The sequence below is a fragment of the Myxine glutinosa genome, chromosome 5, assembly GCF_964187855.1.
Source record: "Myxine glutinosa chromosome 5, kmMyxGlut1.1, whole genome shotgun sequence".
Classification (NCBI taxonomy): Eukaryota; Metazoa; Chordata; class Myxini; order Myxiniformes; family Myxinidae; genus Myxine; species Myxine glutinosa.
The window spans coordinates 6,727,359-6,741,445 of NC_136265.1; the positions used below are offsets into that span (position 1 = coordinate 6,727,359).

General features: G+C 43.3%; 1 protein-coding gene across 1 annotated transcript; it reads right to left on the reverse strand.

Annotated features, from left to right (window-relative positions):
* Positions 1–8,827: 8,827 nt before the first annotated feature.
* On the reverse strand, positions 8,828–14,087 carry NDUFS3 (NADH:ubiquinone oxidoreductase core subunit S3). The gene is made up of 6 exons (XM_068117895.2): positions 13,993–14,087; positions 13,776–13,832; positions 10,389–10,636; positions 9,846–9,971; positions 9,475–9,594; positions 8,828–9,170 (listed from the first exon to the last, which is right to left on the reverse strand). Exons 1-6 carry the CDS (start codon positions 14,012–14,014, stop codon positions 9,003–9,005), a joined length of 741 nt encoding a protein of 246 aa, XP_067973996.2. The 5' UTR covers positions 14,015–14,087; the 3' UTR covers positions 8,828–9,002.

Here is a 14,087-nt window from a genome sequence, read left to right on the forward strand (position 1 = left end):
TTGGCATGGTGACGCTAGTCAGGTTCACTATGTTTTTTCGTTCAAAATTTTGGTAGATTAGCAAAACTATACATTTTTGGAATATTCAGAGCATGAGGAATCCAAAAATTAATGTTTACATTTGTGTGGACACCTTTGCGAAAATGACACTCAGGACAGTGATGAAGATCTGTAAAAGCATATTCCTGAACGGTATAGACCTCGTAGATCCTGTGTATAGGACTTATAGTTCAATCTGATACTACCTATAACTTCCTATAACAACCTATAACTTCAAAGGACTTGCAATATCATGTATTATGTAATACAGTTATATCACAAATATAAAGACAATGGTTTTCAATTACCTTTGATTGTTGCTTTTCTATAATCCTGAGCACTATTTTGAGGCCTTTATTGGATTCCTTGACCCAGAAAACATAGGATTAGCATATTTAATTAAGTCTCTAGGTTGACTAGAAGCCGAGATCATGCAAAATATGTATTTTATGGCGGCCATTTTCAAAATCCAAAATGGCGGCCATGCAGGTGTCTGTGCAAATGCCAACATTGATTTGCAGATTCTCCATGCTCTGAAGATTCCAAAAATGTACAGGTTTGCTAATCCCAAAATTTTAAAAGAAATTATATTTGTTAACATAGTGAACCTGACTATCTTAATCACTGTCCTGAGTGTCATTTTCACAAAGGTGTCTACGCAAATGTAAACATTAATTTTTGGATTCCTCATGCTCTGAATATTCCAAAAATGTATAGTTTTGCTAATCTACCAAAATTTTGAACGAAATTATATTTGTTAACATAGTGAACCTGACTACACCACACACTTCAACAACAAAGAGCAAACCAAACTAAATTTCTGAGGTTTAAATAAGACAGGTTCCTCCAAGATCCTCTCTAACGATGTTCTAATTATTTGCACCTGAGCTGGTGCACCTGATTCTAATTTTAGGTATTTGAAGTCGTGATAAATGTAGGGGTGTATTTACTTTTTCCACACGCTAAATTTGCATTTATGTTTGTTTAAATTATACAATGGACTACAAAATGTAAATGTTCATGATATTTGTTATATTATATCACCTTTATCTATCAATATTGTTGAAATGAAGATCAAAGAGCTGTATGTTGAAATATGTTGAAAAAGTCAAAACTCTACATGGGGTGTACTTACTTTTTCACATGACTTTTTATATGCAGTGCATATCAAAAAAAAGGTTATCCGAATTCAAGGGGTTAATATGCAAAGGTTATTTATTTTGACAATTTACATGTGGTTTACTAATTAAGAGGAGATCCTCAGCTTTCCATTGATACCTTCCATGCATCATTGCTGTCACACATGACCGAGTACATGTTCATTGAAAATGACAAGTTCAAATCGCATTTTTACAAGTTTGGCTAATCGATGCAAGTCAGGATAATTGGTGCAAAATGAACGTCAGATGTGAACTTTTCTCAGGAATGATTGGCCTTTATGCACCCACACATTCAACATGTCCACCTCCCCTTTCAACACAAAGCTCACAGTGGCGGAGCATACCCTGAACTGCTCGTCTCAACATTGCCGGGTCATTGCGCAAAGCATCCACTTCATGTCGAATACGGCCCTGCAATTCGTCAAGATCACGGGGAGGAGTTACGAACGCCTTGTTCTTTAAATGTCCCCAAAGGAAATAACCACATGGTGTGAGGTCAGGTGATCTTGGCGGCCATTACACTGCATGGTTGAGGGCGATGACTCGGTCTCCAAAGAGTTCCCTCAGTCGATCTCGGACAGCGATAAGACGATGTGCTGGCGCGCCGTCTTGGGCCCACCAGAGATATCTGAAGACACCACGAACCTGTCGCTCAAAGTTCTCCTCCAGCTGTGGTAAAACGTCATCATTGATCATCTGCAGATACCTGTTACCATTGACATTCCTTTGAAAGAAAAATGGTCCGATCACCTGACCACTTCCACAAAGTCCCAACCAAACAGTCCACTTTTGTCGATTCATGTTGGTGTCAAAATAAAATTCCAGGGGTTGTCCTGTTGGTGCATATTCAAGAACATTATGGGTATTGACCTTGCCGTCCATGGCGAAAGCAGCTTCGTCGCTGATAACGAGATACAGCAGGAAATTGACTGCTTCGCAAGGTGCTATCAACCATCTGGCAAGCACCAGCCTCCTGGCAAAATCCCCTGGCGTAAGTTGATGCCGGATGTGAATCATATATGGATGTTGGTCGAGGTCCAGTCTTGTGATTCGGTTGAATGTTGCCCAAGGCAATCCCGTCCCATTTCGTCTTGCGCTGGTATCCCTCGGATGCTCCAAAACTTGCTGCCTTACTGCTGCAATGTTCATTTCCGATCACCCAGTGCGCCTCCTACCAGAATTCTCCTTGTTGCAGTTGAGGCTAGTGCGATGCTCTTGGTATTTTCTAACATTCGCCGAGATGGTTTTGGCTGCTGGAGGCTCCCGTTCTGGGAAACGTTCCCTGACCGCATCACGAGTTCACTGCAAACTTCCAGTTTGGTGAAAGGTTGTAACCACGAAGGTCCGCTGTTCAGTTGTAAGTTGAACCATCTTTTCAATGACTCAGACTGTCTCAAAACCTATACACTGTCGGCCCATCTTAAATACCCATATTAAACAAAGGATGACGCAACCGACGATTACCAGACCAGCTTAACAATTTTACATAATCAACTTGGCAGTTGACAAGTAATGCGTCCATTTAAAACTGTCTTGCACCGATTAGCCAAACTTGTAAAAATACGATTTGAACTTGTCATTTTCAATGAACATGTACTCGGTCATGTGTGACAGCAATGATGCATGAAAGGCATCAATGGAAAGTTGAGGATCTCCTCATAATTCGTAACCACATGTAAATTGTCAAACTAAATAACCTTTGCATATTAACCCCTTGAATTCGGATTACCTTTTTTTTGATATGCACTGTGTATATATATATATATATATATATATATACACACACACACACACACACACACACACACACACACACACACACACACACACACACACACACACACACACACACACACACACACACACACACACACACACACACACACACACACACATCGTCCATAATCATGCCAATACATCCATCATGGCATTGTCCATTTGCAGCCACACCGTCTCGCCAACTCCAGGTTTTACTGCCTCGTCTGTTCCAAAGATCCGGTTTTTTAACACTATCACAGGTCGAACGGTTTTACCTGTAACACCTGCCGAAAGGTGCACTCTTTAGATGACGGTGGGGTGGAGATCATTCCGCAGGTCCAGGTGCTTGACACAATCCGATCTCTCATTCAGCCGGATGTAAAGTGGCATATAAAATATCCACTTCGTATGAGGAACACCAAGCGTGGTCATTTGTATTGGAAACCAAGGGAAAGGAAAGGAAGTAAAGGACAATTATACACAATGTAATGAGCATTCAACACATGTAGGAGTGGTAAAGAAAAGTAGAGAAAGAAGTAGATTACACAACATTAATAACGTGCATTGTACCGTTTGCTTCCTATTAGAAGACTACTCAATGGACAATGTTTGAAGGTCGTCAGACCCATTGCACCAGACTAAGGGTTGCACTGTGGGAGTTCAAGACTGAAGCAATTGGAACATGCTTTGGTGATCTTGTAAGAATACATTCTTTTGACAGGTATGACAAGCAGAGGTGTCTGACCTTTGTTTTGATCATCACATTCACTGCCATTTTATACATCCCAAGTTACTTCCAGATATTCTTGCGGCCTACCTGACCACTCAGCTCCCTGTCGTCTCAACTTTGTACCTCGATTTAAACAGCGTTTTCACTCCTCAAATGACACAGGTGATTTGCTCAACGTACCTACGGCTCTAGAAGGGATGGTGGTGAGGGATGGGAGAAGGCCGTCCCGGCTGACTGTCCGGAGGAATCGATAACGACCGGCTGGAAGCAGCAATTCGCGTCCCACGATTTCACGCATCACCATCATTCCCCTCCTCGCCCCTTTGCCCCCTTTGACCGCACCACCAGGTGTCTCCATTGTATGCGCCTTGTGACGCACGTTAGTCGGCAGATGGAGCATCGTCATGATAATTGTTCTGCTCGTTTCATTCTTGTATCTAAACGTTCTGTCATTATTCTTATGCACATAATTTTCTTGTCAGGTAAACATGATATATATATATATATATATATATATATATATATATATATATATATATATATATATATACATATATATATATATATACATATATATATATATATATATATATATATATATATATATATATACTGTGTGTCTATATATATATATATATATATATATATATATATATCTATATATATATATATATACATATATATAGTCACGTGAAAAAGTAAGTACACCCCATGTAAAGTTTTGACTTTTTCAACATACAGCTATTTGATCTTCATTTCAACAATATTGATAGATAAAGGTGATATAATATAACAAATATCATGAAACATTTAAATTTTGTAGTCCATTGTATAATTTAAATAAACATAAATGCAAATTTCGCACGTGGAAAAAGTAAGTTCACCCCTACATTTATCACTACTTCAAATACCTAAAATTAGAATCAGGTGCACCAGCTCAGGTGCAAATGATTAGAACATCGTTAGAGAGGATCTTGGAGGAACCTGTCTTATTTAAACCTCAGACATTTCGTTTGGTTTGCTCTTTGTTGTTGAAGTGTGCGGCGTCACCATGCCTAGATCAAAAGAGCTCTCTGAGGATTCAGAAAGAAGGTTATATATGCCTACGAGTCTGGGAAGGGATTTAAAAAGATCTCCAAACAATTTGAAATCATTCATTCGACTGTCCGGCAGATCATCTACAAGTGGAGAAGATTCCAAACAACTGCCAACTTGTTCAGGCCAGGCCGCCCCAGCAAGTTCAGCCCGAGAGCAGACCGCAAGATGCTGAAAGAAGTCTCGAAGAACCCCAGAATGTCATCACGGGACCTACAGGTAGCTCTTGCCACTGTTGATGTCAAAGTGCACGAGTCCACCATGATAAAGAGGCTGCACAAATTTGATCTACATGGGAGGTGTGCCAGGAGGAAACCGTTGCTGTCCAGAAAGAACATCAGGGCAAGACTAAAGTTTGCCAATGAACACCTCGGCAAAGACCAGCACTTCTGGAACAATGTGCTCTGGACAGATGAGTCAAAGGTAGAGCTATTTGGCCACAGTACCAGAAGACATGTTTGGCGAAAACCAAAGACAGCATTTGACCACAAGAACCTGATACCAACTGTAAAGCGTGGTGGTGGAAATATTATGGTTTGGGGCAGCTTTGCTGCATCAGGGCCTGGGCAGCTCACCATCATAGAATCCACGATGAATTCTTCATTGTACCAGAGGGTGCTTGAGGATAATGTGAGGCCATCTGTCGGAAAGTTGAAGCTCAACCGAAGGTGGACCTTGCAACATGACAATGACCCAATACATACCAGTAAATCCACCAAGGAATGGCTGAAAAGAAGAAATGGAGGGTTCTGGAATGACCAAGTCAAAGCCCGGATCTAAATCCCATCGAGATGTTGTGGGGGGATTTGAAACGAGCTGTGCATGCAATTTTTGGTTGAATAAATTATTGCAAAGTCAATTTTTCATTCTTTTTTGTTCAATTAGATCACCTTTATCTATCGATACTGTTTAAATGAAGATCAAATATTGATATGTCCACATATGTTAAAAAGATTTTTTTTTAAACATTTCATGGGGTGTCCTTACTTTTTCCACATGCGAAATTTGCATTTATGTTTATTTAAATTATACAATGGACTACACAATGTAAATGTTTCATGCTATTTGGTATATTATATCACCTTTATCTATCAATATTGTTGAAATGAAGATCAAATAGCTGTATGTTGAAATGTTGAAAAAGTCAAAACTTTACATGGGGTGAACTTACTTTTTCATGTGACTATGTATGTATGTATGTATGTATGTATGTATGTATGTATGTATGTGTGTGTGTGTGTGTGTGTGTGTGTGTGTGTGTGTGTGTGTGTGTGTGTGTGTGCGCAGACATCATTCATTTGGCTTTGAGGAATTGCAGTGCAAAGATTGAGAGATAGATATTCCATATGGCGGGCCAGAGTATAGATCCGACACAGGACACCCATCACAAATTGATCACATGTAATCATTATGGCAAGTTTCATTGCCAAGAACTTGCACACCGTCACACAGAGATCCTCCATCATGATGACTTATTACCATAGCAAATGTATTATTTGACGACTCAATCGTTCGAAAATTCCATCTCACTTCCATTACTTTGTCACCTGATGATATTTGTGAGTAAAATATATATTTAAATCTATTGTACAATATTAATAGCAATGTACATATTTACTACAACTTGGTTCAGCTTTCTAATGGATCGGCCATTGAATGTACCTGAAACTGATTCACGCTCGTCTTTTTTTTTTTTGTGACGCGCTGTACGCTACCTGCACACCGTGATTAGCCGTGCAAATAAAAATGCAACACCGTTTGGTCACAGTGGTCGATAATGTCCGTGACGGGCGAGACAAACCCCGATGCTGCTGCTTATATCCAAGCAATGACTTTCACCTCGACGTGGTGGTGGTGATTGTGTTGTTGTTGTTGTTTAGCCCTGGACAGTTCTCTCGAACAAGTCCATGGCACGGAGACAGCTGATCGATCTCCCAGGAGAGACCCAGAGATCCCCACTACCAGCATGGTGTACCCCCACTTTCATGAAGTCAAGGCCCTGACAGAGTTAGAGAGAGAGAGAGAGAAAGAGAGGGAGAGAGAAAAAGAGAAGGGACAAGAGGGAAAGGGTCGGTACATGGGGACCGATTGGCACTCTGATCTTGAACCCGGAATCTTCCCTGCTGTCCTGACAAATAGAACTGGCCGCCGACTTGCGTTGGGAGGGTACAACCACCGCGAAACGGCATCCCCGATAGTTGTACGACGTGGTGTATTTGAGCACAGTGTGCGAACGAGGGCACTGTCGTGCGCTGACGTACTCTCCAAACTTCGCAAGGCATCCATGGGCCACGAACAGCCGCTAAGATGGGTACAGGTAAAGCTCCGAAACAGAAGAGACACTCCTCATACATGAACCGTATTATTGATAATATCTCCAACTTCTCACCGAGATTGAGCTCGCCCAGCCATTCCAGAGCAGGCCATAGTTATCATTAACGAAGACAATAAAGTGAGGCATGGAAGGGGACATGGCCCCGATACATGAGCATGTACCAGTAATTGGAAACCTCAGAGTGCTCCTTTCAGGGCTTATTCGAAAAAGACTTTCATTCATCGTTCATTGTACTCTGTACGTCCAGCCATCACTGTATACGACTTGATCCACATGCACGGGTGATGTTGGAATGAGAAACAGTTCCAACTGTGTAAAAAATCCTTGTATGTGAACGGCATGTCTATGAATAAGCACCATTACATGTTGTGCACCAATGTTGCATTTCCACATGAAACAAACGGTGAACAAAAAGCATACTAGAATATACATATTGGTCTATAGGAGACTGGTAAAGGTGACAAAGATAACCTTGGTAAGATGTCAACCTGGCGTCACATGGCAAACAGGCTCCATTATCATAAACAAGCATTTGTGCAGAATGAGGTCATTGCACACCAAAATACATCCATCAGGCAATATCAATTCTGGGAGAAAATGCCAGGGGCATAGAAAAGGCCTCTTTATATGGTATGTGTCATGTGGCAAAGTAGAGAAAAGAAGGGACATTCCATAGCTTGAAGAAAATGCCAAACAATAGAAAATAATGGACAGTGAAAAAAAATCTCATGTGCATGCTGGACTACCCTTGTGTTCTTAGGAGGAACCAAGTAATGCTCCAGAAAAGTTCATCTAAAGGGGCGCCAATTTGATTCATACACGTGCATGAAGAATTAAATGTATTTTAACCGATATATGTAGGGCGCCCCTACATTTTAGGACCTGTGGGCTGATGCCGTCTGGTCCAGTTGCAAAATCAGAGTCAAGGTTTGACAAAAACTTCTCCAACTTGTCAGGAGAGAAGGACACAGAGTCCAGGAGCAGCTGTGTACGACTGGGTACAGTGGGTACAGAGATAGATGGGTTTGGGACACAAGATTTGGAGGCAAACACAGAATTGAAGCATTCGGCTTTTTCACGTTCGAGTCAGCTGTGTAGCCGTTTGAGGTAAGGGAGGGGATGGAGGGGGAACAAACACCAGAAACGGATTTGACCAGACGCCACCACAATTTGGAGGAAGGAGACAGGTTTGAGAGTTCAGTCTTGAGAGTGGAGAGATAGTGCTTCCTGGCTCTCCTGAGTGTAGACACACACTTGTTTCGGGCTTTATGAAAGAAATGGAGATTACCATCTAAAGAGATTGCCTTCCGTTGGATTTGCCTTCCATGAGGAGAAGGCAGGTTGTTTCTTTCAAAACGAGTAGGGCCTTGTGGTCCAATACATCGGGAAATTTGGGAGCCTTCACATCAATGAAATACTATAGATAAGCACCACAGGTGCAACCACCGCCCAGGTGCTACATACCTGAGAATCGTGGATGACACACCTCCATCAAGCCAAAAGACTTAGGAGTCATCAGAAGGTGAAGTGCAAACTCAAAATCAAATCAGGATACAGTGCTGTGATAACTTAGCTAAAGGTAAAAATCCATTAGCAGATCATACCCAGCACCAAACATTTACAATACCATGCACAGTTGCAGAGGACATCCCTATTGTCTCTACAATTGTACTACTCGCCATACAAATCAACCAAGGCCAAAATACGTCACGCGCTCAATGGGATATTTTAATGGCAGTTCAACTGCAAACAATCAAACCGATGCACTGCACATCATACATGGAGGTGATGTTAGATGCTGACGTTTTCATCATAAAGGGAAGAAGAATCACACAGTTATCCATCCCCGCTTAGTCTCGTCCACAGTCCCGCCGAATGTCCACCTTCACACCTTTCCCCCCTCTTCTCGTTCGTTTTCTGCGGCCTGATCTGCAAGAGGAGTGCGGTGCCGTGGGAAGGTTTCCCATGGGCTCTGAAGGTCGAATTTGCGGAATTCTTGAGTTAGTTCCAGAGGTTCAGCCACAACTCGCTTCATTTCATCATCGTAACGCACCTAAGGAAATGAGAAGGGGGGAAGGGCATCGTTCTACGGCAACTTTACATTATAAACTTCTACCGAGTTGAATCTACCGAGCATAAAAGCCGCAGTAACATTCCCTTTGTGGTAATGGTCTACGATTTGACAGACACGCCCCGCCCTTCGATGCACCGCGGCTTGCAAGTTAACTGGAGCCTTTCCGGCAAAAAATAAAATTCCCATTAGAATCAATCCTTGAGGCTCAACCTTTCCTTCCGACCATCACTACTTTGAACAACCTTTCCCTTTGGCTCTCAACGGACAGCCCAAGATGGAGTACCTCAACGTAGCCAGACAGTGGGAAGTCCTTTCGAAAGGGGTGTCCCTCGAACCCGTAGTCAGTGAGGATACGACGAAGATCGGGGTGATTTGCAAAGAATACGCCAAACATGTCCCATATCTGTTGAGGGAATTTTAAAGTGAACCCTCAAGTCCAACGTAAGACGAGCAGACATGTCTCCTGTTACGCTCATAATTAAATGTTTGACATGATGGAAAGGAAGTAAATTACACCAATTCCCACATTGGGGGTAAGGAGTGCATTGACGGATGGAAAAACAAAACTGGGAACACGCCAGGGAGGGGTACATAAATAAATAAAAAGGCATCGAGTCGGGGTGGAGGAGACAAAGTCCCGGGACGGATCCGTACCTCCCTCTCGTACCAATTTGCTGCACTGTATACAGAGTTCAGCGATTCCACTGGGGTCAACTCATCTGCGTACGACTTCACTCTGAGCCGGGTGTTGTACCTCAGGGACATTATGTTGTACACGAGCTGTGCCAGAACATGGAAAGAGAAAGTCAAGTCGTACGATTATTAACCCCTTCGACACATGTACACCGTGAGGTGTACCCTTCAATGATGACCATTTTTGTATGGGTGATGCTTAGGGACATTATGTACTTAAATTGCTGGTTAAGAGTGAACGTTAACAATTTACCTCACCACTATGGATGTACGCAACATCTCCCAAATTGGCATCAAAATCACACTGCTTCTTCCCTGGGTAAACTGAAAAGCAAAATTGCCTCCAGTCGTGCTGAAGTGTACAAGAACCAAGATGGCGGATGAAGTGCACGAGTGGGAATCACTAGGATCACCCTCACACTATTAATCTGGGTGTGAGGTGGTACTTGCTGGGTGCTGAATACCGAAACTCAACCGCTTCTTCCCCCACCTTCCTCAACATACCTCAAAGCGGTAAACGCGGGAGGGCACATCCACAGCGGTGATGTCTATGAGCGAATGAAACTGGCAATTCGAATGGTTTTGGAGGAAGAACAACGTGGGAATAATGCCAGAGGGATGCACGCAGACCTCGAGCTCCCCGGTGTGGGTTAACCCCACGTGCTGCACAAATCGTGGCAGCACCGCGCCGATGTACTCGCCGAACTGCGCAAGGCGTCCACGGTCCAGCGCAAACGCGCCACGAACAGCCGCTAGGGTACGGACAGGAAAAGCACCGAAAATTGAGGATGAGGAGGATTGCTTATAAATCAACATCGTTATTGATAACATGTCCAACTTACCACCAATACGGAACTTGTCCACTGTCCAGCCACGTCCGAGGTCATAGTTATCAAAAACACCATAGAGTGGGTTGGGGGGGCGGAGTGGGACAAAGCCCGAGTACAACAAGATGTACCAGGAACCGATTGGAAGATGAAATATCAACAGTGCCGACTTTGTCGGCATCCTTTTTTCTCAATTTCATCCCATTTTTGTCCAACACAGACATGGATATAACACACAGGGTATAATGAAACATCTCAATCAATCTTGGAACTCCACATTATCAAAATGTTTAAACAGCTTCACCACCCAAAATCACCACCCAAAGTCAAAGTAACCATATAAAGTAACCATCTAAAGTAGCTATCTAAAGTAACCATCTAAAGTAACCATCTAAAGTACCCATCTAAAGTACCCATCTAAAGTACCCATCTAACGTAACCATCTAAAGTAACCATCCAATGTAACCACCCAAAGTAACCATCCAATGCAACCACACAAAGTAACCACCCAAAGTAACCATCTAAATTTTAAAGTAACCATCTAAAATAACCATCTAAAGTAGCCATCTAAAGCAACCATCTAAACTCTAAAGCAACCATCTAAAGCAACCATCTAAAGCAACCACCGAAAGTAACCATCCAATATAACCACCGAAAGTAACCATCTAATGTAACCACCCAATGCAAACACCCAAAGTAAACACCCAATGTAAACACCCAATGTAAACACCCAATGTAAACACCCAATGTAACCACCCTATGTAACCACCCTATGTAAACACCCTATGTAAACACCCTATGTAAACACCCTATGTAAACACCCTATGTAAACACCCTATGTAAACACCCTATGTAAACACCCTATTTAACCACCCTATGTAAACACCCTATGTAAACACCCTATGTAAACAACCTATGTCGCCACCCCATGTCGCCACCCCATGTCGCCACCCCATGTCGCCACCCCATGTCGCCACCCCATGTCGCCACCCCATGTCGCCACCCCATGTCGCCACCCCATGTCGCCACCCCATGTCGCCACCCCATGTCGCCACCCCATGTCGCCACCCCATGTCGCCACCCCATGTCGCCACCCCATGTCGCCACCCCATGTAGCCACCCCATGTAGCCACCCCATGTAGCCACCCCATGTAGCCACCCCATGTAGCCACCCCATGTAGCCACCCCATGTAGCCACCCCATGTAGCCACCCCATGTAGCCACCCCATGTAGCCACCCCATGTAGCCACCCCATGTAGCCACCCCATGTAGCCACCCCATGTAGCCACCCTATGTAGCCACCCTATGTAGCCACCCTATGTAGCCACCCTATGTAACCACTGAATGAAAACACCCAAAGTAACCATCTAAAGCAACCGTCTAAAGCAACCGTCTAAAGCAACCGTCTAAACTCTAAAGCAACCGTCTAAAGCAACCGTCTAAAGCAACCGTCTAAAGCAACCGTCTAAAGCAACCGTCTAAAGCAACCGTCTAAAGCAACCGTCTAAAGCAACCGTCTAAAGCAACCGTCTAAAGCAACCGTCTAAAGCAACCGTCTAAAGCAACCGTCTAAAGCAACCGTCTAAAGCAACCGTCTAAAGCAACCGTCTAAAGCAACCGTCTAAAGCAGCCATCTAAAGCAACCATCGAAAGTAACCATCTAAAGTAACCATCTAAAGCAACCACCGAAAGTAACCATCTAAAGTAACCATCCAATACAACCACCGAAAGTAACCATCTAATTTAACCACCGAAAGTAACCATCTAAAGTAACCATCTAATGTAACCACCGAAAGTAACCATCTAAAGTAACCTATGTTACATAAAGTAACCTATGTTGTGCAGCGTTTACAAGCCATGATGTACCATGTAGCCACCCTATGTACCATACCATCTAAAGCAACCATCTACAGCAACCATCTAAAGCAACCATCTAAATTCTAAAGCAACCGTCTAAAGCAACCATCTAAAGCAACCATCTAAAGCAACCATCTAAAGCAACCATCTAAAGCAACCATCTAAAGCAGCCATCTAAAGCAGCCATCTAAAGCAGCCATCTAAAGCAGCCATCTAAAGCAGCCATCTAAAGCAGCCATCTAAAGCAACCATCTAAAGCAACCATCTAAAGCAACCATCTAAAGCAACCATCTAAAGCAACCATCTAAAGTAACCATCTAAAGTAACCATCTAAAGCAGCCATCTAAAGCAGCCATCTAAAGTAACCATCTAAAGTAACCATCTAAAGTAACCATCTAAAGCAGCCATCTAAAGCAGCCATCTAAAGCAGCCATCTAAAGCAGCCATCTAAAGTAACCATCTAAAGCAACCATCTAAAGCAACCATCTAAAGCAGCCATCTAAAGCAGCCATCTAAAGTAACCATCTAAAGTAACCATCTAAAGTAACCATCTAAAGCAACCATCTAAAGCAACCATCTAAAGCAGCCATCTAAAGCAGCCATCTAAAGTAACCATCTAAAGCAACCATCTAAAGCAACCATCTAAAGCAGCCATCTAAAGCAACCATCTAAAGTAACCATCTAATGTAACCACCGAAAGTAACCATCTAATGTAACCACCCAATGTAAACACCCAATGTAAACACCCTATGTAACCACCCTATGTAGCCACCCTATGTAGCCACCCTATGTGTCCACCCTATGTAACCACCCTATGTAACCACCGAATGAAAACACCCAATATGAATATAACCACCCAAAGTAACGACCCAAAGTATCCACCAAATGTTACCCCCAGACCACGGGTGTACAATGATGAGCCCCAACAATTGTGTTCAGTCCCCTCCGGACCAGGGACCATGCACAGTCTTGTACAGACAACCATCCCCACCAACACCCTAACATCCCAGACCATAGTTACCCCTCCTCCCTACATCAGTAGTTACCCTCGATGGTACCCGTACACATACCAAAACCAATCGTCCACCTACCTTGTACCCAAAGCCATACACCCCTCACCTCTTACCCCCCTAGGTATCCCCTAGCCACGGACCGTGGTAAACCTCACAAGCAGCTCCCTCTCCCCGGACACTCCCGAGCGACTCACGTTGTTTCTCGGTAACAGTGGATACGAGTCGGGAAGCGCTCGGGGTCCTTCGCACCGCTGGGGGTCACAGAGGGGACGAACAGAGAGGGCCGGTCACATCACATCACCTCACCTCATGAACATGCGTTTCATGGTAAAAAGTTCACTCCACGCTTGTTAACAAACACCCTGTGTGAGTGAAACCTTCTCTTGTTCGTCATTCCCTGTCACAACTTACCGCGCCAAACCCAAGCGAACATGATGCCTGCGAAAGGTAAATACGACTCTTCTTCTTCTACTCACATCGGATCAACGTTTTATTAAATTTAGCGA